The sequence below is a fragment of the Camellia sinensis genome, chromosome 2, assembly GCF_055761805.1.
Source record: "Camellia sinensis isolate YWXY chromosome 2, ASM5576180v1, whole genome shotgun sequence".
In the NCBI taxonomy this organism is placed as follows: domain Eukaryota; kingdom Viridiplantae; phylum Streptophyta; class Magnoliopsida; order Ericales; family Theaceae; genus Camellia; species Camellia sinensis.
In genome coordinates this window covers 222,502,316-222,527,538 of record NC_138962.1, presented here as the reverse complement: position 1 = coordinate 222,527,538, position 25,223 = coordinate 222,502,316, and the positions used below count along the sequence as shown (strand labels likewise).

General features: G+C 36.5%; 1 protein-coding gene across 4 annotated transcripts; it reads left to right on the top strand.

Moving 5' to 3' along the window:
* Positions 1 to 871: 871 nt before the first annotated feature.
* On the top strand, positions 872 to 18,466 carry LOC114260756 (S-adenosyl-L-methionine-dependent methyltransferases superfamily protein). 4 transcript variants are annotated; one of them, XM_028200935.2, is made up of 14 exons: positions 958 to 1,252; positions 6,199 to 6,257; positions 6,504 to 6,550; positions 7,320 to 7,370; positions 8,298 to 8,429; positions 8,810 to 8,916; positions 9,955 to 10,053; positions 10,451 to 10,504; positions 10,621 to 10,765; positions 11,022 to 11,083; positions 12,178 to 12,265; positions 17,326 to 17,406; positions 17,666 to 17,827; positions 18,055 to 18,466. In XM_028200935.2, the coding sequence occupies exons 2-14, from the start codon at positions 6,244 to 6,246 to the stop codon at positions 18,345 to 18,347; spliced, it is 1,335 nt and encodes a 444-aa protein (XP_028056736.2). In that variant the 5' UTR covers positions 958 to 1,252; positions 6,199 to 6,243; the 3' UTR covers positions 18,348 to 18,466. The 4 variants fall into 4 exon arrangements, with proteins under 4 accessions (XP_028056733.2, XP_028056735.2, XP_028056736.2 ...); XM_082917099.1 differs by having other exon boundaries at positions 973 to 1,252; positions 8,294 to 8,429; XM_028200932.2 differs by lacking the exon at positions 6,504 to 6,550 and having other exon boundaries at positions 872 to 1,252; positions 8,294 to 8,429.
* The last annotated feature ends 6,757 nt before the right edge of the window (positions 18,467 to 25,223 follow it).

The window sequence follows — 25,223 nt, the reverse complement described above, 5'->3', positions numbered from 1 at the left end:
TATGTTTGGCATGGACTTTTTTTTCTATTTTAATCACAAAAAGACAAAACAAACTAAAAAGTCAATAAAACAAAATGTCACATCAAAATTATAATAATTTTATTTTTTCCTCACAAGAGTTAAAAAAAATTAAAAAATCCATCACAAACGTAGTCCTGAATTAAAATAGACAAAAAGTCAAAAAACTAAAAACCCTCAAATGAAAGCTAATTGTCAATTTTTTAGAGACATATTTAGAAAATTATCATAAAAAAATCACATAACACTTGTGAGATACTTATAGAACTTAATGATGTATAAGTCCTTATAACATGATTTGTGGGTAATTATCCCATAGAAAAGTGATTCGGAGCTCGTCAACCAAAAAATAAAAAATAAAAAAAATTAGTTTAGAGCTCCTCTGGAGCTTACAATTTAGAATTCTAAATCATTTTGCTTATCCCGTATTATATAGTGAGTGTTTGAAAAGTTATTATTTTAATAAATTATTTTAATTTTGACTATTTTAGTAGGTTAAATTTTTTGTATTTGAAAAGACAATTGAATTTTTTTTGTAGTTAGATACGATATTTATAAGAGAAAAAATAAAATAATTATCAATTTAATGTGACATTTATCTTATTAGTTATTTTAGTCTATTTTATTTTTTTTAATAAATTTTAGCCAAAAAAAAAAAAAAGGAGGCTTATATTCAACTTGCCAAACACCCCCCATAGAGGTTACTCAAGGACTGGTCTTAGTAATGAGATTCCTTTTAATTAATTTTTTTATTTTTTATTAAAAAAAAAAAAAAAAACGTAAAAAAATAAAGTTAACAAACAACCCGTATTGAGTTTTCGATTAAAAAACCCATCTTTAACAGGCCTAACATATCATCCCGACCCAACCCCCCAAGTCCAGTTGTATTACTAAACGGGCCAGCGGGTCAAAACCCAATCCTAATGCCACCCTTTACACACATAAACCCCATTTGGGTTTTGTTTGTCCTCTCAACAGTTTCTAAAGTGCGCCATGGTGCGTCCGAAGAAGCGTTCGATCACCACATCAACGGCGGCGAAGCCAGAGCTCCGGCGGCCGACCACCGCCGAGAGGTCGGCGTATTTCGCCCGGAGAGAGGCGGCGAAGGTTCTTCGGGCCGTTCTGAATGGAGATTCCAATCGCAGAGCCGTTGGCTCCATTAAATCGCTTGTTTATAGCCCTTCAATCAGGAACAAGAAAGGCACTTTCGCTCTAGTTTGTCAAACCCTAAAGCGTAAGTTCTTCGCAACTCATGATTTGATCTTTTATCTTCGTGCTTTTTTTTTTTTTTATACATTTTGCTCTGTTTTTTGGTTTTTATTGTTTTATAGTAAGAATTGCTATTTGGAATGGATTCATAAACCCAATAAAATGGGGGAGTTTCGTGTATGGGTGGACTTAATATCTAATAACTCATGTGAGAATTAATAGTTTTTTTAAGAAAATGTTAATTTTCAGCGACAGTTCAAAAATTTGTCACAACAACACTAATTATAAGTTTTAGCGACAGTTTTAAAAAAATAAAAAAAAAATCACTAATTGTAAGTTTTAGTGACAATTTAAAAAAATGGTGACAAAAAAATCACTAATTTTCAATTTTTGGCAGCATGCAAAATAAACCAAACCAAACCCCATCACATGGGGTCGGCTACATGAATCATTCTTCTCCACGCGATCCTATCAAAGTCCATTTCATTAGTCAAATTAAGTAGATTCATATCTCTATTTAAAACGCTAGTCGACATTAATCTAGATCTACCCCGTCCCCTAACACTTCCATTTACCGTTACAGTATCGCATCTCTTTACTACTGCATCTGTTGGTCTCCGTTGAATGTGACCAAACCATCTCAAACGATTCTCTTTCAACTTATCTTCTATCGGTGCTACTCCTACCAATTTCCGAATACACTCATTCCGAATCTTGTCTTGTCTAGTCTTACCACACATCCACCTTAGCATCCTCATATCAGCCACACTCATCTTATCTACATGTTGTTTCTTGGTTGCCCAACACTCCGTCCATACAACATAGCTGGTCTAATAGCCGTTCTATAAAACTTACCTTTTAGTCTAGTGGGTATTCGTTTATCGCACAATACCCCAGACGCACTTCTCCACTTACACCATCCCGCCTTAATCCTATGGGCTACATCTGCATCAATCTCTCCCGCTGTTGTGATAATCGACCCTAAATAACGAAAATGTTCACTCTTACGCAATTCTTGATTCTCAATTTTCACTTCTCCTCTGCTTTCATTGTTACTGTTACTAAATTTACACTCCATGTATTCTGTCTTAGTTCTGCTTATCCGGAATCCTTTAGATTCAAGAGTTTTTTTCCAAATCTCTAACTTTGTGTTAACTCCTTCTCTAGTCTCATCCACTAGCACAATATTGTCTGCAAAAAGCATGAACCATGGCACGTCATCCTGAATATTTATCGTCAACTCGTCCATAACTAAAGCAAAAAGATAAGGACTTAAGGTAGATCCTTGGTGTAACCCTACAGTGATAGGAAATTCATTTGTCTCTCCAGTTGGCGATTTAATAGTGGTCACCACCCTTCATACATGTCCCTAATCACGCCAATGTAACCTTTTGTCACCCTTTCTTCTCTAACACCCACCATATTATATTCCGGGTTATTCTGTCATATGCTTTCTCAAGGTCGATAAACACCATATGAATGTCTCTTTTCTTTTCTTTATACTTTTCTGTTACTCTCTTCAAAAGTTAGATCGCTTTTATTGTTGACCTCCCAGTCATAAACCCAGATTGATTCTCTGACACCTCCATTATATCTCGCAATCGGCGTTCCATCACCCTCTCCCACACTTTCATTATATGACATATTAGCTTGATTTCTCTATAGTTGTTACAATTCTGGACATCACCTTTATTCTTATAGATTGGCACTAAAATACTCTTCCTCCACTCATCTGGCATGTTCTTTAGTCAACAAAATTTTGCTAAACAACCTAGTCAACCAACTAGCTCCCTTTTTACCCAAACACTTCCAAGCTTCAATAGGGATATCATCGGGTCCTAAAGCCTTATTTGATTTCATCTTCTTAAGTGCAATTTTCACTTCAAAGTTCCTAATCCTGCGATAGAACCTATAGTCTTGGTTTATCGTATTACTGGCTATTTCTTCCCTTATTGTCGTACCTCCATGTTCCTCATTTAATAGTTCCTCAAAATAATTCTTCCATCTTTCCTTAATCTCATCATCCTTCACCAATGCCTTAGAATCCTCACGCTTGATGTACTTTACTTGATTAAAATCTCTTGTTTTTCTCTCCCATATCTTAGCAAGTTTGTATACCCTCTTTTCTCCCTCCTTACTATCGAGTCTAGTGTATAGGCCATCATATACTTTTAACTTGGTCTCTCTCACTACTTCCTTGACCTCCTTATTAGCCAATCTATAGCTCTTTAGGTTTTTCTCAGTTATATCATTCTGTCACTTTTTAAAGCACTCTTTTTTTGCCTTAACTACCGCTTGAACCTCTTCCCTCCACCACCAAGTTTTCCTAGAGCTGGGTCCCGTTCTTTTCGACTCTCCAAGCACTTCCCTTGAGATTCTCCTCATGCAATTGGCCATCGAGTTCCACATAGTATTAGCATAGTACCTTCCTTATCCATTCGATTCTTAAATGTTTCTAGTTTATCCCCTTTTAGGTCCCACCATCTCGTCCTACGACGCCCACCATCCTTCTTAGCTTGGTATTGCCTTCTAAAACATAAATCTAGTACCAAAATCCTATGTTGAGAGACCAGACTCTCTCCAGGAATCACCTTACAATCATTGCATTTTAGGCAGTCCACTTTTCTCACTAAGAAGTAATCTATTTGACTCTTTAACTAATCCACTCTTAAAGGTTATCAAATGCTCCTCCCTCTTCTTATACATAGTGTTGGCCACCATCAGGTCAGAAGCCAACGCAAAATCTAAGATACTCTCTCCAGCCTCATTTCTGTCACCAAAACCATATCCACCATGCACCCTTTCATAACCTAGTTTATCTATGCCCACATGGCCATTAAAATCTCCACCTATAACCAGGTTCTCTCCTACAGGTATCTCCTGTAAGATCTCATCCATTTGCTCTCAAAAATCCTTCTTAGTCTGATCATCTAACCCTACTTGAGGGGCGTATGCGCTAATAATGTTTACTATATTCTCTCCAATAACTAGTTTAACTAGCATAATCCTATCTCATTTTTTAGTGACCGCCACTACACTTTCCACAAGACCCTTGGCAATTATGATTCCTACCCCATTCCTGCGTCTATCCTTACCACTATAATATAGTTTAAAACCGTATCCTCAATTTCCCTAGCTTTCTCTCCCGTCCACTTAGTTTCTTATATGCAAGCAATACTAACTCTCCTCCTAATCATAACATCTACCAATTCCATCATCTTACCAATTAAGGTTCCTATGTTCCAAGTGGCTACCCTAAACCTATAGTCTTGGACTAGCTTCTTTACCCGTGCTCGTCTAGAAAAGTGCGGAAACCTTTGCCCATTTTTCACTGCACCCAGGCGTCGATGCGGCGCCTCTTGCTCACTTTTCGAAACACCTAGAGGTAGGCGCAACGCGTCACTTGAGGGGAACGACCTAGCATTTAAACGATTCAAAGTGTTGGCTGTCGGCTACCTAACACACAACCCTCCTCCTTAACCCGGGCTTGGGGCCGGCGGAGTTGTTAACAACCCCGGCGGAGTTATTTTTAGTGACAATTTTAGTTTGACTTATTTTCAATAAGATTTAATGAGAATTAAGCCTGATTATTAGGACTTATTGTTAGTTTATCTTAAAAGGGTTACTTCTCAAATGAGGCTATTATGGATTTGTATTTGCTAGATACTATACATATATGTCCAAATATATATATGTATTAGAAGACCTATGCACACTGAGCATCTCCGTCAAACTAGCAATTTTTATTTTTATGTTTAAAAAGTAAAATAGTGAGTAAATCGCCAAATTTCATCTCCTCCTTCAAGCTAGCTATGAAGTTGGCCATTCTAGTGTTGGTGGTTTTGGCTCAACAAAGGTAGCTAGTAGTTTTGGCTAGTCAAACATTAAAAGAAGGGCAAATTATACCGCTAGTCATTGCAGTCTGTTTCTTGTGTCATTTTAGTTTTTACACTTTCAATTGACTCAATTTTGACTCGTGTCAATTTAGTCTAAATGGTAATGTTATGCGGGGGTTTGACGAAAAATAAACATTGAGTTGGTTGAGGTTAAGTTATTGAATTGATCAAGTTTATAATTTTACTTCTAAAAGAATGGCACATGCCGCTTATGTGCGCACTTTTCATAAAAAAAGATGTTAACAATTGAAATCAATTGGACTAGTTTGAGACAGTAAAAAATTCAAGGTCAAAATCAAGTCAATTGAAATTACAGGGACTAAAATGGTACAAAGGTCAAAATATATGGAATACCAGTGTAATTTGCCCTTAAAATAATATTACTTTTAGTATTTTGAATTAATTGTGTTGAGTTAATAAAATAATTCTAAAATAGTATCTGTTAAAATGAATAAAAATAATATTTAAATAGAGAAAGAATAGAGAGTTTGTTGGGGAGTATATTTTAGAAAGCGTATAGCCAAAATAGAAAAAGTAATTTTTTAAGTTAAAATATAACAAGATTTAAACTAGTTTGATGGAGATGATGTGCAATTGAAATTTCTCAGTGAGATCATGGGTGAAAGTGGACAACATAACACTGCATTTTTGTTGGTTGATTTTACTTTTTAATCCTTGGCGTAACTGCTAGGCAAAACTACTTATTTGGAGAAAATCTAAAACATTGGTGAAAGTGGAGAGAGTAGTGGACAACTAAACACCTTGTCCTCTATGCAAGGAGGAAAAATTTATTGCAATGACATGATATCACCATCCAATCATAGCCTACCATATAAGTGCATTCTATCCCACTATGCATATGTTAGTGGGATGCATTGGATAGGGTGGTTCCATTTAGATAGTGGGTTCACCATCATATGTGATAGATGGTGATGCGATGTGTCAATGATGACATGGTATTACCGTTGCAATGAATTTTTACTCCTATGAAAGGCCTTTTTTTTTTGCCCCTTGAAAAAAAATTGTTGAAACTTGGTGATTGAGCATATTTTTGTGTTTTATTTTTTGTTTTCAGATCTACCAATAATCAAGGATATTTTGGATTCTGCTAGTATACTGAATGGCAAGTGGAAGGTATAGAAGTTCCCTTGAAATCTATTTTTTGTGTGTCAGATTGAGGATTATATATTTCTTAAATCATAGCCTTGCATTGCTTTCTTTTTCCTCTGCTATGAATCATTAAGAGACGTACCTCCCCTTATTTGTTATTATACCACTCCATCTTTTTCTTTATTTCTTTCTTTATTTCTTTTGTCAAAATTTTATAATTTGTTTCTAGATTAATGTTGGTTGTCTGGTGTTTTAATGACATCAATGTAGGCTCACATACTGTGATAGCTGGTGGAACTTATGCCAAGGAAAGAGAGGTGTGTGTGGAAGGATGATTCGTCCTTTTAAGTAAAAGAAGGAAAGCAGGGCAAACAAGTTCCCTAAACAAAGAAGCCCATTCAAGCCTCGTAAGCAAAGTAACAGGTGTTAAAGTGCCCTATAAATGGCTTGGATGTAACAGCGCTTTTTGCTAATCACGTTAGAAGAACTCCTCAACTTATGCAACAAATGACCATACCATGAAGAGCGAAAGCTGGCCAATCTAGATCTTAATAGCCACTAGAGAGACATCCTCCATGAGAAAACTTTAAAAAACGCAACTCAAAATCCTAGCCTTTCGTAAAAGCAAGGATTTTGGCTTAACAACATAATCATTTCCTTTTGGTCAGGAAACAACAAAAATAGTATTACTTCTAACATCTAAAAGTTCCTTGCTTCCAAATTGACCTGGATTACGTAGACAGCAGCTATGAAAGTCGAAGTGAATTTGATGTTCCCCGTGGATGGGGAGAGCAGAGGAACACAGCTAGCATCATTGTTCTCCATTGGAAAGACAAAGCTGCTTATAGATATCTGAAGATAACAACAAAGGAGATTCTATTGAATTCTTCGGTCATAGACATTCAAAGAGAATAAAACTTGGGAGTGTTTATTATTTTCTTATTTTTTAGTTTTATAGCACCAATTTACTTGATATCGATTTGCGTATAGATATGTAAAATGTTAGTTATGAATTCTTTACTTTGCTTACCATGGTCTTCCACTTAATTACAGTTTAATAACTACAGCATACTGTTATGTTTGCAGAGGCAAGGGGAATTGATGTACATAATCACATACGATATTCTTTTTGGCCAGGTTGTTTATTTTTCTGTTGAGTAAAGTTTTGACTTTCAGATGTTTCGTTATTTATTTCCTTGTTGGACAACAAAACCCATTATTTAAGAATATTTTGCTAATGAGTGCCGTAGAGCATTTGTTAATAAGCTTAAAATAGTTGTACATTCTTTATGAGAGTACGTGTGTGCCATAAATAATGTATTCTCATAAAGAATATATAATCATTTTAAACTTTGTTAACCAATTGCCCTTAGGGTATTCGTTAACTAATCCCGATTTAATAATCCACTGGCATGTGCCAACTGGTTTTGTAATCTGATCAAATATGCTTTGCGTTAAGCAATGGGTGAAAGGTGGTTAATGAGGAAATAGAACAGGAAACTATACCCTCTGTGACAGAAAATGGTTGATTAATGAAGAATACAAACTAGTGTATATCCTATGGCGATGCATGCATGCCTTTGGGGTGAAGTTTGAAGTAAAACTACACCTTTTAAAAAGTTATTTATTATTGTTATTTTCCTTGTAAAACAGTTCTTTGGTTGATGTGCCAATGACAAATTGCTCATTTCTTTTATTATTAAAGTGTAAAGGTTATTTAAAAAAAAAAAAAAAAGAAAAAGTTATACAGGTTATGCTGTTTTGCATGTATCGTAAGGCTGCAACTCTTATTTGCAAAACTTTGGGCCTTTAAGCTTTGCAGTTTTTTTTTTCTTTCTCTTATGTATGTTGAGTCTTAGTTATTGTAAATTGCTTATTATTGCAGTCCCTTTTAATAGTTTGTACTTAATTTTTTAAAAAAGGGGGAAGATTAAACTCTGTAAAAATAAGTTCTGGTACATTAAATTAGTAAATATTAATTGTCAGGGAGTGCATAAATACTTTCTTCATTTAGGTTGATCTCTTTTTAGTAATCTTTTGACCTGAAACCTTTTTCATAGGCAGCCTCATTAGTTGGTGATGCAGAAAAGTTTCTCTTGCTCCGGAAAGATGCTCTTCAGTCAGGTCTAGCTCAGCATTTAGTGAGGAAGGGTGTGAAGAACATCAAAGACTTGATGGCTCTTCAGCAAATTTCCGGTTTGTATTCTGGTTTTAATTTTAAACATCTGAAATCCCTCATATGCAGTAGTGTTTTTTAGCAATCATATCTGCCTTAATAGATGTTCTCTAAGACCAAAAGTATAAAAAAAAACCAAAAGAAATCTTATAATCTGTAGAAGCGTGCTGATTGTTTAAAGAAAAAAAGATAAAAGAAAAGAGAACATGATAGCTTGTGTGTTAAATCATCTTTGTTCTCATATATGATTTGATGTGAATTCCTCAGAAATTATAGAACTCACATCAAGTTAGTTTCTTATTTAATCATTATATTCAATTTAATTAGTGTCAGGCCCTGTGATGCCACTGAGATATTTTGCTGTTTTACAAATATTATCTGAATGTGGGTTTTATTGCAGATATTTCAAAACCTCGTTATGTTCGTGTAAATACGCTGAAGTTCGATTTGGAGTCAGCCTTGCATGAATTGGGGAAACAAAACACGTTAATTTCTGCCAAATATGCGGTAACATGGTTCTGTTTTTATGGTGCTCTTTATGTTCCCCTCTGTTCTTGCATTCATGTCATTGTGGATTGTTTAAATGGGAAGAAGACTTCTTTTCTGACATTGAAGTATTCATTGGGAACTATCTTCGACTCAAACCTCTTTTGTCAAATATGCTTTTTTTTTTTTTTTGGGTGCGACGTGTTTGTAATGGGACTGCTCTTTGCGCTGCAAACATGCTCTTATGTTGGACATTGAAGGGTCTTGATTGTAGGTGTTTCCTTTTGGCTTGTACCCCTTTGTCCACTAAACTTGGAGGCCGTCTGGTCCTGTTTTATATTGCAATGAAATTCTTCTTTTTCTGGGTTATAAAAAAAAAAAAAGAAAAAAAAGAAAAGACTAGAATCCCTCCTGAATCTTATTCCCTTCCCTTATTGCAATGTTTGTTTAACCCTAAGTGACCAGTTTACTGTTGTCTGTCAGGAAATTGATCTGAACTTGCTAGCTTTTATGCCATTTAACACTTGTACAGAAAAAAGAGAAAGAACCTGTTGTAGCAACTTAGGAAGTGATGTCAACTTGAGTAAGTCAAGTTTTATGCCACTGGGTGTTGCAGCTTCTTGTTTTAGTTGAAGAGATGATATTATGTCAAGTTTTCATAATTATTCTAGGAGTAATGATGTACAACCAGAAATTGAATATGGAAAAAACAACTTAGACCTATCATTTTAAATAAAGAACCCACCAAGATGGCATTTAATTAGAAAGCTGCCTCTGCCACATTATTTTGGTGGAGGATTTTCTATAAAAATCTTGTAACAGTAATGTTTTCCTTATCCTTTTTTTTTTTTTTGATAATTGGATGTCCAGGCACTTTGACTGATCTTGGGGCCCTAAAGTTAATGACCGGGAACGTTTTCCTGATCCTAACACAATTATTTTGCTGCAACATGTTTCTTGTACCATACTTAATTTAGTATTCATGCTTCTCTTTTCTGAATGAATTGTCTTCTGTGGTTTGTTTTGGTTTCTGATTGTACAATTTCATGCATTGAATAGGTTCACAAGGATGACATGGTTCCTGATTTGTTGCTACTCCCTCATGCTGTCGACTTGCACAATCATCCATTGGTTAGAAATGGAAGTGTCTTTATGCAAGTAAGAATCTTTTTAATGTTCATTTTACTTTCCAGGTTTAAATCCCCTTGATGTGGTCCAGATTCTTTACTATGAAGTTTAAGCTTATGCGGAACCCAAGAAGCATGGACACTTCTGAGAAGCTGGCATATGTCCATGTCAGACAGTTATCGACATGTGTCAGAAAAGTTTAAATTATTTTTAAAAGTTTTAATTCTTGGACACACTTCAAACACTTGGAAGACACACGTGTCTCTCTCTTAGAGACACATGAAACACATTCCAAATTTGAATAAAATAAGTTGGGATCCAATGATAAAAGATAAACTGAAACTTCTAAGGTGTCTTATCTGTGTTTGTCGTTTCTCATTTTTTCTTCTTCGTCTTAATATTTATCAATGACATTTGCTTTCCTTAGGGTAAGGCAAGTTCCATGACTGCTGTAGCTCTTCAGCCTGAACCAGGATGGGAGGTGAGTTTTGCACATTTTATATTTGTATTAGCGGGGGCTGAGTGATCTATGCCGATTGTTTATGTTTTTCGTTCTTTGCATTGGCTTAACCCTTGATTACTGATGTTGTGGTGAAGGTTCTGGATGCATGCGCAGCACCAGGGAACAAAACTGTACACCTTGCTGCTCTTATGAGAGGAAAGGGTAAAATTATAGCTTGTGAACTTAACAAGGAAAGGATTCAACGTTTGAATGACACTGTCAAATTGGCTGGTGCTGTTAGTATCCTTTCAGATTTTAGTAGCTATCTGACCTAGTAAATGCTGTCATTTGTGTGTGTGTGTGTTTTTGTGTGCATTGAAATGCACTCCAATCCCAACCATGCTGGTACATAACCATAATAAAGTATTTTACTTTTCTGCTTTCTATATAATCTCTGACTCCTTTTGAAGCATTTTTCGGTAGATAATTTACTTCTTCTAACTTGTCTTTATCAATTTGTATGGGTAGACATCAGTGAACTTAACCTGACTTTTAGATGTGGACGTTCTACATGAAGACTTCTTGAACTTGAACCCAAAAGATCCTTCATACTCAAAGGTAATGTCGGCTGCATTTTCATTACTGTGGTGGGCATTTTAAAATCCCAATAATAAACTTGGGGCAATTCTCAGTAGACGACCCAGGATTATCATGACTATTCCCCTTATCATGTTCTATATAAAAATTGTATGTGAAATGGAAGTCTTAAAAACCCACATTTTTGGGTTTTAGTGCAATAGAAGACCCAAAAATGAAAAACAGAGGAGCAGTTTGATATAATAATGATAGATGGTTATGTACTCCGGAATGTTGTAGGAAATTGGGGGGAAAAAAATGGATCGGAGATTTGAGAACCTCGCTAACTAATGGTGATATTATTGTGATGGAGGAATTTATTAAAAAAAAAAAAATTTATTGTGATGCAGGAAAGCATCTCAAGTTCTCAAATTGTTGTGGAATTTGTCATGTCAATGATTGTTCCTTCTGCGTGTCACCTATCTGTGACAATGAGATTTGTGTGGGAAAAAAGAAAGATATCAAATGGATCAACTCCCAATCAGGGTTCTTAATATACCATCCTTTCTTTCTTAAAACTGAAAAGTGAAACTGTATTTACTTCACTTTCATCTTGGTTTCTAATTAGAAATGGGTTTGAATAGAGCTGAGTGGAGATAATGGATCTGATGTAGCACCAAGAACAAGAATGAGGAAAATGACAGAGAAAAGGAAGAAACCGGAAAATCACAATCCCAAATTAGTATCTCAATATCCAATATTCAAAATCATAGTCTCCTACAACCATTACATGGAGCCATATGTATAGGCAAACCAAAATTTAAAAAAATCCAATAAAGAAACAAAATCTTAATAGAAGTCCCAATAAAACAATAAAACTCAATATAAATAAAGATAGAATACTATCAAAATAAATAATTAAATATATACCCAATGGCTTCCCGATCCCTATTAGGATCCATCTAGGTTGCACCATGTAATTTTGGGGTTAAGGCTTGTTGACTTGGTTGGGTTGAGTTTCTGAAGTAGAGATGGAGTGGGTGGGTCTGATGCTTCTGTTTTAGTGGTGTGATCCTTCTCCTCAACCACATGTATCAGATTGCATTGGTATCTGAATTCTTATCTTATTTTTGCAGGTTCGTGCTATTCTCTTAGATCCTTCATGCTCTGGATCTGGCACTGCTGCTGTTAGATTAGATCACCTGCTCCCTTCACATGGTGCAGGTAATTTTAGCATCTTATTTTTTTTGAGAATGCTTGTCTCGTCTTCATGCTTGCATTTCCTTAGCATCTCCCATTGTTGTTTGTACTTGCTTCGCTCTCCCTACTTATATGGTCTACTTGCAACCCTTTCTCCAAATTTGCATTCTCATTTGTCTTCTGTAAAAAAGGAGCTGCATGAAGTCAAGAGGAAAACTGCAGCTCTTCAAATGCAACAGTTTGTTGGAGAGGAAAAGAATGATTTGCTGGATTACTTGAGATCGCTTCAACCGGAGAAGGTGGCTGAGTTATCAGAGCCAACATGCACTGAGCTGAAGGAAGTGATCCACTCTGTCATACATGGTATCAGAGCAAGGTTAAGCACTTAGTATTTTTCGTTTCACCGGCGGGCGGCAACCTCGCCTTGGCCGCCCGCCGGACCTCAACCTATTCCGCTTATTTTCTACACATACCTTCCCATCACTGCCTAAATCCTCTCTCTTGAGGCCAATGTGAATTCCTCTTCTTCATAATCTGCACTAACTGTGACATCTTTTCCTGGGGCAAACTCTGCAACCCAACACTCAATCTATGCTTCTCCTCCATGCTCATTTGCCTCTTGTTAGGATCCTTCGCCTTCGGCTTTGGTTTGGGCTTCGCCACAGCCTTGAGCTTCACTGCAGCTTTCAGCTTCACGGCAGCCTTCGGTTTCACAGTAGCTTTTGGCTTCGCAGCTGGCTTGGCCTTTGCCGCTGGCTTGGGCTTCACAGCGGCTTTAGCTTTTGGCGCAACAGCTTTTGTCTTAGCCGGAGCCTTCTTTTCCTTTTTCGCTTTTACAGCCTTCGGCTTTGCAGCAGCCTTCGGCTTTGCTTCCCTCTGGTGGCTCCCCAGGTTCCACCTGAGCTGCATGATTCATTTATAGCTGCAATTGATAAGGGAAGTATTAGAACAATGCCCAATAGAAGTATGCCAGCTGCTCCTTACCCTACTCCTGGAGCACTATTAATAGGTGATGCTTTCAACATGCGTCATCCTTTAACTGGTGGAGGAATGACTGGAGCCCTGTATAAGGTGTTTTGTGCATCTCCTGATCAAGCAAGGAAGGAAATGCGAGAAGCATGTTTTGATTATTTGAGCCTTGGAGGTGTGTGTTCAACAGGACCAGTGGCTTTACTCTCTGGTCTAAATCCTAGCCCATTGAGCTTGATACTCCATTTCTTTGCTATAGCCATATATGGTGTTGGCCGTCTCTTGCTACCATTACCTTCCCCTAAGCGCCTGTGGATAGCAGCTAGATTATTTTTGGGTGCATCGGCTATCATTTTTCCCCTCTTTCTCTCACATGGGCTTGTCCCCTCTCTCTCCTCCGTTTGATTTCAAAATCCATTATTTTTATTTATTTTCTCCAAACCACTTTCCTTATTTCCCCCATCTTTCATTTTGATTTCAAATATATTTTTATTATTTCTTTCTTTATTTTTCTTTCACATTATTTTTTAATCTTTTTCAAATTCCATTCATACCATATAGCTTTGCACACCAAACCATCTTTTATTCATCTCAGGGATCAACCCCGATCACAATTTTAACAAAAAAAAAAAAAAAAAAAAAAAAAAACCACAACAACACAAACCACAACACCACAAGATTTGTTTTCTTTTCTGCAGACGGCCACCCACCGACCTCACTTTTTCGCCTATTCCGCCGGTCTTTTCTTCTTGCCTCCGTCCTGGGCGGCCCTTGACGGTGTTGCCTCCGTGTTTCCCACTCCACTGGGCACGATCACTATTCCCTGCTCCTCCACTGCAGCATATGACGGACCTCCGAATCGGAACATCACGGTAGCCTTTCGCTTCAGCTCCTTGTTTTCTGCCTTTAGCACACTTATCTCTGCTCGCGCATCCTTATACATGCGTTGGAGCAGAGCCAGTTGGGCGTTTAGCTGCTGCACCTCATTTGTTCTACTCTGCAGCCGGTTCGACAAATTTGTAACCGCAGTCATGGTTTCCACACATGACTTCAATGTATACTGATTGGCCTCCACATCCGACTGCACTGCCATTCTTTGCTCCACAGACCGCATAGGAAAGTTCAACGGAGCATACTCCGGGGCGCTTGGTTGAGGTTCCAGTGCCACCGCACCAGTTATCACTCTTGTTGACTCGTTGAGGTCGGGAAAGAGAGTGAGCAGACCACGGGACGAAGAGGCCATATTCTGGGTAGCTGAACGGGAAGACGAGGCCATGTTATGGGTTGCTGAGTGTTTCAGAGAAAGGTTGGTTACAGAATGGCAACAGAGTGTTCCAGAATCTCTTTCTCAGAAACGGAAGAGTTTTTTCAAAGGATTTTCGGCGGTTTCAGACTGGTTTGCACAGCCTCCGCCTCAACCTTGGTTAAATAGCCGAGGCCGACACGCCACTCTGTCGCTCACGTGCCTCGCCGCGTCTCCGGCTCACCTTTTGATGGCTCGACGCTTTCTGTCAGGCACGCCTTTTGATGAAGTGGGCGCGCCTTTTGAGGGCGCGACTTTTGAGGACTCACTATATATATCCATATATATATATATATTTGGGCAGCCTATATACACCATCATACAGTGTATTTTTTAAGGGTCCGACAAGACTCTGTAAACTGTCCCGACATTGATTCCGGTTAGCTCCTTCAAGGGTCCGACAAGACTCTGTAAACTGTCCCGACATTGATTCCGGTTAGCTCCTTCATGGGTCCGACAAGACTCTGTAAACTGTCCCGACATTGATTTCGGTTAGTTTCTACAAGGGTCCAGCAAGACTCCGTAAACTGTCACAACAACTGTCACAACATTGTCTGCTACAACGGTCCGACATGACCCCATAAACTGTCTTCTACATCGGTCTGACACCGCCATCCAGTGTCCTCTACACCGTTATGACACCACCATACAGTGTCCTCTACAACGTTATGACACCCCCATACAGTGTCCTCTATAACGTTATGACACCACCATCCAGTGTCTTCACCAATGGTTTGACACGACCATACAGTGTCTCCTATCCTCTTTTATTTTTATGTATTTTCTTGTTTTGTTACTCTCTCCAAACTCAAGTTGGTTGGTTCCTATCCCCCTTGAGTTTGCGGGGGGCTGTTAAAATCCACCTACTCTCCACCTACTTCACCCACTTAAACCTACTCCACTAAACCTAACCCACTACACCACTACCACCTCCACTTCACCTACTCCTTACCTACTACACACTCACCCTCTTCTATATATAGGAATCATGAATCATTGTAATAGATATCAATATAAATCAATCAATAATACAATTCTCTATTTCTCTTTATACATTAAATTTCTACAATATATATATTACTGAAAGTAACTACAATCCAAGTTATTCCTTTAGCCTTCATTAAATATATGTTTTAATAGAATCTTTCAGATTAGGATATACATTTTCTTTTCCGTGTTGGGGGGCTAGGAAATGCTTTTATGCTAGCCTGTGTCCTTTCTTCTTGTTCTTTTTCCCCTGCCTTGACATAATCATTGTTGTTATCCTTCACTCCGTGCAATTTGTTAAACTATTTATCAAAATGGTTTATTTGAATAATCAAGCAAGATAACTGACAGCTAAGAAGCACGGATACGGACACGTGACACGACATGGACATGGACATGGACATGCAAATTTTGAAAAAATTGGGGACACGGTCAAAACATATAATTTTATTTATTTATGATATGTTATAAAATTTAAAAAAAAATTGCGAAGTAATAAAAATACAAAATAACATTAAAAAATATTTTAAATATATATATCTATGTTACTCGAAAACGCTAATACATTAACGAATTACGTATTGGTACACGCATTCCAAAACATGACACACTTTCGTTCTAAAATGGTAAATTTAGTGATCTGAAGCGATCCCCAAACGCTTTCCCAATATATTTCCTTAAATGTTAATTTAGGAGAGAAAAAAAAATCAAATATATGAACTAAAATCTAAGGCGAGTTAAGTTTTGACCAGACAAAAAATTAAAAATGGGTCATAATTTTCATATAAATGATTTGCTACATGAAAGAAGAAGAAAAAATTTTATTGGATACTTAATTGCTAAAAGAAAATTATTTAAGAAGTACCTTAAATTCTTAAGTGTGATATATATAAGTCTACTCATATCGTACCACATTTTAGAGCATGTGGCGTACCACGTTCTCGTTCCCGTTCCGTGTACCGGAACGATCGACGTTCTAGGTAACATAGATATATATACAGCCAGCCATCATCTATTAATCAATTTTAGCACTTTACCCAATAAAATAAATTCAGCAATTTCAAAAAATTTATTTTTTCTTCAAATAAAATTAATTTGCTCTAAATGAGGGCCAAAGATGAATATTGAAAAATAGAGGGGTTGCAATTTTTTTTTTTTTTTTCACTTATCCAATGTCTGACCTCATAAAAGGAGGAAAAAAATAAAGAGAGGGAGAGAGAGAGAGAGAGAACAGAAGAAGGGGAGAAGAACGAAGAGGCTGAGAAGAAGAGAGAGAGAGAGAGAGAAATCCACCTGTGATTGCTTCAATAAAGGCCTTCAAAAGCTTTGACTAGGGTTTACAGGTGAGCGACTTCTTCTCCCCTCCTTTCTCTCTCTCTCTATCTCTCTGTGCAGTGTCCCTCAGGTGTTTGAGCGTGTCCACAAAGTGTCCTACTGGAAAAAAATAAAAATAAAAATTCAGACACATAAGATAGGTTGTCCGACACGTGTCCATCGCTTGTCCGTGTCCAACACGTGTGGGACACCCATACGTTGCATCCAGAGAGGTGCCCGTGCTTCATAGACTAACGGTAATAAATTAATGCAACTTAAGCTGTACAATGTACACAAAAGTAGGAAAAATACCAAAGATTTTCATCTTCCTCTCATCATGACAGTAATCGAATGTCAAATTCCATCTCCAGATGTTCTTCTGAGGCTGTAAGAAAAAAATAGTGAATTGGTAAAAAAAAAGGTATTGATTTGTTAAATTTTTTAAAGAAAATGTGTACATCGATGTTTTGTACGATTGATTGATCTCTTTTGTCAAAACACAATTATGTAGGAAATGCTGATGTTGCTAACATTGATCGGCTGAGAAAACTGCAAGCTTTCCAGAAAAAGGCTCTGGCACATGCAGTATCTTGTAAGTTTTAAACGAGCATAATTTGACATTCTTCCTGCTATATCTTCCCTGGGTTATGGAGTGTGTGAATATATGTCAATAATTCTTCATTAAAATATTCTCGAGTATTGATATGTTTACTTGGGTTTTGCATGTAAGTTTCCTTGTTTGAGTTTTTTTCTCGACTTCCCAACCGTTGTCTTGTCAATTTGAGTAAATTTAGGAGTGATGTTTTTGGGGCCTCTAGCATTATTACTAATTTACATATTTGATTTCTCAGTTCCAGCAGTTGAGAGAGTTGTTTACAGCACATGCTCCATACACCAAATTGAGAATGAAGATGTTATCAAGGCCATTCTACCGCTTGCTAAGTCTCTCGGTTTTCAATTGGCAACTCCGTTTCCCAAGTGGCCTCGCCGTGGTCTCCCAGTTCTGGAAGGATGTAAGTGCAGTCCTGAGAATACTGATTTTTGCTCTTCAAAGATTGACATACATACCTCTGATTATGTTTTTAGAACAGCTAAAGTATTACCATCTTTTATATTCGAACTTCTAATTTCCCCTCTTCAATGGTTATGAAAGCATGCCCTATTCAAACAACTTCCAAGCAATAGCTGAATCCTGAGGACTAAATTGGGTGTTTTTTTTTTTTTTTTTGTTTTTTTAAAGCTGAACATTTGCTTCGGTTTGATCCGGATGAGGACAAAGAAGGATTCTTCATTTCACTATTTGTTAGGAAGAGCATCATCGGCAATGATGCTGAAATGCCGGTAAGACCTGGCAGAAGAAGAATCACTTCGGAAGCGCTTTGTGCAGAGAAATGCTGCTGTAGGGAGAAGAAACCTACAAACAAGTACGGGTTCGCAATGTTCCTTCCCTCTCCCTTCATTAAAATGTCCAAAATTTGGTTGCATCCTCCACTTCGTGTTCAAAAAAAAGATCGATGCAATCAAATCCAATAGAATTTATTTTTTGTGATAAAAATCTAAGCTGGGCTTACTTTTTATTTTATTTTTTTCTGCAACAAAATAGTTACTCTTGGATCTTTCTAATCAATACATTCCTTAGCCATTTCCTTTTACTGCGATGATCGTGTGTGATAAAATTGTATATACATCTCATGTTAAGCAATTTATTTGTGGGTGAGCAGGGGGGTGCAAAGTTCGATATGCTTTAGATGCTGAAATTCTTAGTTATTTGCTTGCCAAAGTCGAAATTTAGAACTGAGCACACCATCATAAATCATATAATGGTTAAAATGACATTTGCACCATTCAAACAGAATTGCCAAAAAATATTGCTAAGTATACCAAAATTTAACTTTGAAAATGCTATTTTGGCAAAAACATAGAATTTGTAGCTTTGGTTACTAAAGAGAAACCCTTAAATTTTTCATCGATTGGTTATACATCTAGGTTTTGTGCATATTTTCTCGTGACTTACAAGCCAGCAATTGTGGGTAAACTATGACAAACAAATTGGGAAAAAATTGCACTACAATAGGATGAAGCAAGTTGCCTCAAAAATTTAAAAGCTAATAAATCACCATCTAAAGTTGAAATTATTTCTGCAACAATGGAGTCTCCCAAGTTTGCCCAACTTCCTTCTTATTTTATTATTATTATTTTTCCATAATGAACATATATTTGATATATTATTAAAAATAAATATTAATATATACATAATTGTGTTTAAGAATCTATTTAAGGTTTACTTAAGCTTGGTTCGATTGATAAACAAACTTAAAAAATTTGTCCTGAGCTTATTTATTTAAAACAAACTTTAAACAAATCAAACTCTAATTATTCATACAACACGTGATTCGTTTGCACTTCTAGTTGCACATGATTAGGGTGACAAACCTCTAGGTTGCCCAACATAGGCCCTAACACAAACTCAACCCAAAAAATAAAGTGTAACCCCAACTAGGCCTATGCATTTTTTTTGGTTGAACTTATCTTGCAACAATAAAAAGTCAAGACGCTAAAGGGCTTTGTCTCTAAATCCCTCTATTCCATATCGACCATGCTACGTAGCTCGAAATCGCGGCTCGACACCAAAACGACGTCGTTTTGGTGTCGAATTTTTTTTTTTTCTTTCTTCCCTGGTTTTGTTACAGAACGAAGAAGAAGAAGAAGAAGAAGAAGAAGAAGAAGAAGGGAGAAGAAGAGAAGGGAGGAGGAGGAGGAGGGAGGGATGGAGGAGGAGGAGGAGGAGGAGGAGGAGGGAGGGGAGGGGGCCATAAAAACCGGTTGGAGGAGGAGGGGAGGCTGGGTAGATGACGGTGGTGCTGCGACGTCGGCGGGACTGGGCAGACGACCGGGGCTAGGCGAGGCGACGGTCTGCTGCGACGATCGGCGACGACCCACGGCGACGAGCCCTCTCCTCTCTCTTTCTCCCTCTCTCCTCCTCTTCCCTCTCTTTTTCCCCTCTTCTTCCATTTTCGAGCCGTTTCGAGCTCGACCCTTTCGAGCTACGAGACATTTTCGATTCCATATACTTCCAATATTTTATTGTGCCACGTGATTTATGCTGTGTTTGGTTTGGGGATTTAGGGAGAGATCTAAAAAGGGAAATGGAAAAGAAATGTGAAATGTGAAATGTGAATATAACATGCCTATATTTCACATAGTTTCACACACTTTTGCCCTTTCCCTTTTCAAATCTCTTCCCAAATTCCTCAACCAAACACAGTATTAAAATTTTCATACAATCTAATAATTGAAAGTGCATTGGGATATGGAAACAGAGGAATTTGGATACAAAGAATCTTTGGCCAGTCTTTGGCCAAGGCCAAAACACACAAAAGAAAGGGGGAAAAAAAAAAAAAAGATCACGTGGAGTGAAGCAATATTTTCCTTGTGAATCAAAGATCATTTGTCCCTTAATTCCAATGCACCATTAAGATCGCACCTCGCAATTCATGCGAGGTTTTCACATAATGTAATTCAGAATGCATTAAAATAAAGAGACAAAAGATCCTGTGACTCATATAATTAATGCCAGCATGCCACAGGAGCTACAGATTGGTTCTTACCTAGAGAGAGAGAGAGAACAATCCCTCAAATATCTCATTGACTCGCCGCTTTTGTTGAACAGGCCAACTTCTTTTTCTATGAGTTGATCCTCTTTTCAATGGTTAAAAAACCTTCTCACAGTTCAATAAGACTAATAAAATTGAGAGGCAGCAAATTCAATCTTGTCTTCCACATTTTGTATTTGGTGGATATTACAAACATAAGATCCCAATCAGCCTATTGACATGATGTTCTCGGACCAATAAGAATGGTTAGAGGATATGCTTAGAGCAGACCTAACCTACCTTGGTCGGCTGATCATAAAGTCACACAAATTTGTTGGGAAATAAGCCACACACACAAACGATAGCAAGAAGAAACAATCACAAAAAAGAAAACACGACACAGATTTATGTGGTTCGGTAGGATTACCTATGTCCACGGTTCACACCCATTCCACTATAGAGAAAATTTACAATGCAATTGTCATGAAGACGTCTAAATATAGGCTAGAGTTTATATCCATAAATTACACTAATACCTTTAGTACAAATTGTTGTCCCCTTGCAAACCCCGGCATCAACATGGGTAAGTGTACAATACTAATCAGGCTCTACAACCCTAACAAAATGCATGCATGTGTGCACACAAACTCAATAGAGATTTCAAACAAAAACCATGTGGAGTATATAAAATCAAAGACATTCATGCATGAACCATGATGAAATATGGCAACTATCAAAGGGTTATAACTAATGCTCAATGATCAAAGAAATTTCACAAGTTCCAAACAGTTTTCCAATAACCAATCTGAAATTCAAAACACAAAGGTATATTCAATTGTAAAGAATGAATTGAACAAAAAATGTATTAAAAACACAAAATGGGAATGAAGAGAGTCAAGGAACATAGTCATTCTCAATAACTGGTTGTGTTCTAATCCCTGTTGCTGAAGGCATTTTACTCCTCCCAACCCAAGTTGTATCCAAAGCCTCGCTTCTTTCAGATTGTCTCTCCATGTGTTTGATTTTCTTCCTCTTCGCAAATTTATACATCAAAACCATCATCAAAGTTGCCAAAACCAACCCAACAATACCTACCCCAAATCCTATCACCCACCATTTCCAAAGCCTATCTTTCTTCTTAGACGGCGAAGAAGGCACGGGCAGTGATGGAATGACAATGGAAAAATGGCCTTCACCTTGCGCAATACATCCATTTGACATGGTCGTATTGCTAAATTCAACGGACCCATTTGGAAAAAACCTAACGCATTGTGATTCCACTGTCACATTCGGATCTTTAGGCAAAGAAACCCGAGGAAAATGGACCAAAATGGGGTCATTCTCGGTGTAAAAACTAAGTGTTGCATTTCTTCTCGTGGTTGAATTTATGGCGTTGTAAATCATGAATCCAACAACAGGAGTGATCAGTGTATAGTTTGGCACATTATAGTAATAAGATGACCAATTGCCAAAGTTTTGATAGATCAAATAAAATCTCCTCATAAACGGCATTGGCAATATCCTTGGTGGGAAATGGAAGGAGCTGAAATTGGCTCCATTCAAATAGAAATTCCGAGCCCTGACACGAACAAATGAGACTTCCATACCGGTAAAATTAGCAGGGAGAGAGATATTGTAGAGAATACCTGTGCGAGGCCTCAAAACTTTATTGGATGCATAATCAGCAACAAAATCATCTAATAAAACAGGGTCATAGCCATTGTTGTTCATGTTCATGATCATGCCTTGAACAAATGGGGATTGATATGGTTGAGATAGGCAAAACATCAAACAGATGATGTGCCAAATTGTCTTGGACCCCATCAACATTCACCCAACAACCTCTTGCACCTTTCATGAAAATCCTGATCCAAAAAATTGCTTTTTCTGTTGTTGAATCAAGATTTGCATACAAATGCAAAATGGGTTCATGAAAATTATGAATTGGGTGGTGGGTTATATCATATCATCAACAGCACAATCACAGCTAGGAATCATTCAAGAAAAGTACTTAAATTGGATTATTGGTGTGGCCTTGGTGGATTAAATTGAGTGAAGTTTAAGAGGGTTGTGAGTGGTGTGGCAAAAGGGTAGTGATGATTGATGATTGATGGGTAGTGATTGATGCAAAAGAGAGCAAAGAATTGGTGGATTTTTTTTAATGAAGAGAGGGTGGGGAGCATAGGAGTGGAACCAAGAAGAAAAAGGGTCTCTTTTTCTGTTGGTTTTATGTTGTTTGTACATTGTTAATTGTTTCTTGTGAAATGGGTTAGTTAGGAGAGAGAGAAGAGTGAGGGAGGGGGGGTTGGCCATGACAGACGATGCCAACGAGGTTTAGGGTAAGATAAATCTGGCCGGAGAGGACGGAAGGTGCTTAATTTTAGACAAATGAGCTGTACACTCTCTTCACTCTTTCCTTCATGGTATTTGTTGTTTAATTGGGACAAAGTAGTTTCTTACTCCACGTGGTTGCCTATATTGCACATTTTTAAAAAATAATTTGAACACTTTTTATTTTCTATTTTTTATATTATTCTTTTTGTACGTGGATAAAATGATTATGCTAGGGACACAAAAAATTTCAAACACAAAATGTACAAATATGAGGCATATGTTTGCATAGATGTGCATTCTATGTTTGGAACATTTTGTGGTCTTAAACGTTTCTGCATATAATCTAATTCTATCTCATGTGAGAGTGTTGTGTTCAATTCTATGATCAGATTTTGTGTACTAAAATTAATTATGTGTCATGTGAGAGGGTTGTGTTTAATTTTGAGATCAGATTTTTTGTATTAATTTAATTTAATTTATTTTTTCTAATTTGAATAGAGATGTTTAATGACAAATGCTAATAGGTAGTTTTGAGATGCTAGTGTGTATTGAAATTGGATTAATAAGGATTTTGTAACGAGGTAAAAGGCTTACAACATTTATGAGAATCATAAAAAGTGTTCTAAAAGGGTTTCAAAATCTTCTCATTCATTTGTTTTTCTTATATTATGGATATGTGTTACCAGAACTCATATTGATAAGGGTAGTGTTGTAAATGAGTTAAGTCGAGTGATAAGTTGTTTTTGTTTGATTTGAAATTTTAATAAATTTTAAATTGTGTTTAAATTTGACTTTTTTTTTTTTTTTTGAGACGATCTCAAATGAGTTTTAATTGAAATAAGTTCCAATAATTTAATTTTCTATAGTGCATATAAATGAGTCGATTTGACTAGTAAATTGTTTATATTTGATTTTAAAACTTAACAAATCTTTAAAATGTATTTTAATTTAACTTATTTACATTATGAATCAAATTCCAAACAAATTTTCAACAAATTGGATGTGAGCCAAATTCAAATTCAAACAACTTGATTAATTTTACAATCCTAATCAATCAAGACAGCTCCTAAACACACCCACCAAATATTTCTCTTTATGCATTAAAACCCTTATGATCTATATATTTTTGGATGTATTTAACAACTTCAATTGATTGATAGACTTTTCCCAAAAAAAATTGATTTATAGGCTTCAATGCTAATGATTTCAAATGGACCTAACTACTGGTAATAGTTTTTTTGTTTTGTTTTAGACATTCAAATAAAATAAATAAACACTCAAAAAATATATTTTTATTTAGCGCAGTGATTGAGGGCCCGACGTTTTCGGGGCTCGAATGCCCCGAAATTCCGTTTAAGGTAAAAAAAAAAAAAAAAAAAAAAGAAAAAAAGAAAGAAAAAAAAAAACAGTTTCCAAAATTAGAAATTAGGGGCATTAGGGGCAAATTTTTTAGGGCCACCAATCATTTTTGTTTTATTTATGAGTGTTGTCAGACTAGTGTGAATGTAGCAGTTGGGACAGTGGATTATTATCTGGCCGGCCACCATTTTCTCTGACACGTGGACTGTTTTCATTGCACGTGGTTGAACCCAAACACCTTCGTATTACTCGGTCAACTCGTCTAAACTTTCCACTCACAACTCTGGGCCTTTAACAAGGTTAGGCCCAAGAGTGGAATTGGGCTGGTCCAGTTTTGTATCTAAAAAATAAATAAATAAATGTATTTCTATTTTTAAAATAGATCATCCTGAGATAAATATAATAAATTGAATATATTTTGATTATTGAATTGATATAATTTTTTACTTGGATGATGTATATGAAGAGTTCTATTAAATAAACAGGTTGAATTATTGAAAGAAGATTCACAATATATAATCTAGATATTGGATCGAAAGGAACCGTGATATCATTATTATATTTCATATTTGGACTGAAAAGTCTAAAACGCAAAAGAATCTAGTGATTTGGTTATAATAAAATTGTTATGTTAACGCATGTGTATGAACAAAACATAAGTTATTATGAAATAAAATAGTGAGATGAACTAATTTAAAATGTGATATCCTTCATTTAAAGTGAAGAATCCCACTATTTAATCTATTACACAATGGGTGTGTTTGATTGGACGGACTGAAAAAGGGGGATTAGAATCCATCGGACTTGAATCCTGGGACTGTGAATCCCCCGGACTATTTGGTTGGATTGGATATGTATCCTGTGTTTGTTTTTTCATGGGATTAGATGTCTGGATAGGACTATTTTCAGTGAATCCAACGTTTGGTTGGACGGACTGGATAGGATAAATGAACAAAAGACTATTTTACCCTTTTTCAATTGTTTACTATGTAATAGCAATATTAAACATATCTTTAATATTTTAATTATTTTTAGTAAACATTAAACATACTAATGGTTAAATTTTGTTTAAAGATATTTAAACATACTAATATTGATAAAAAAATTTGACTGGTATAGATTA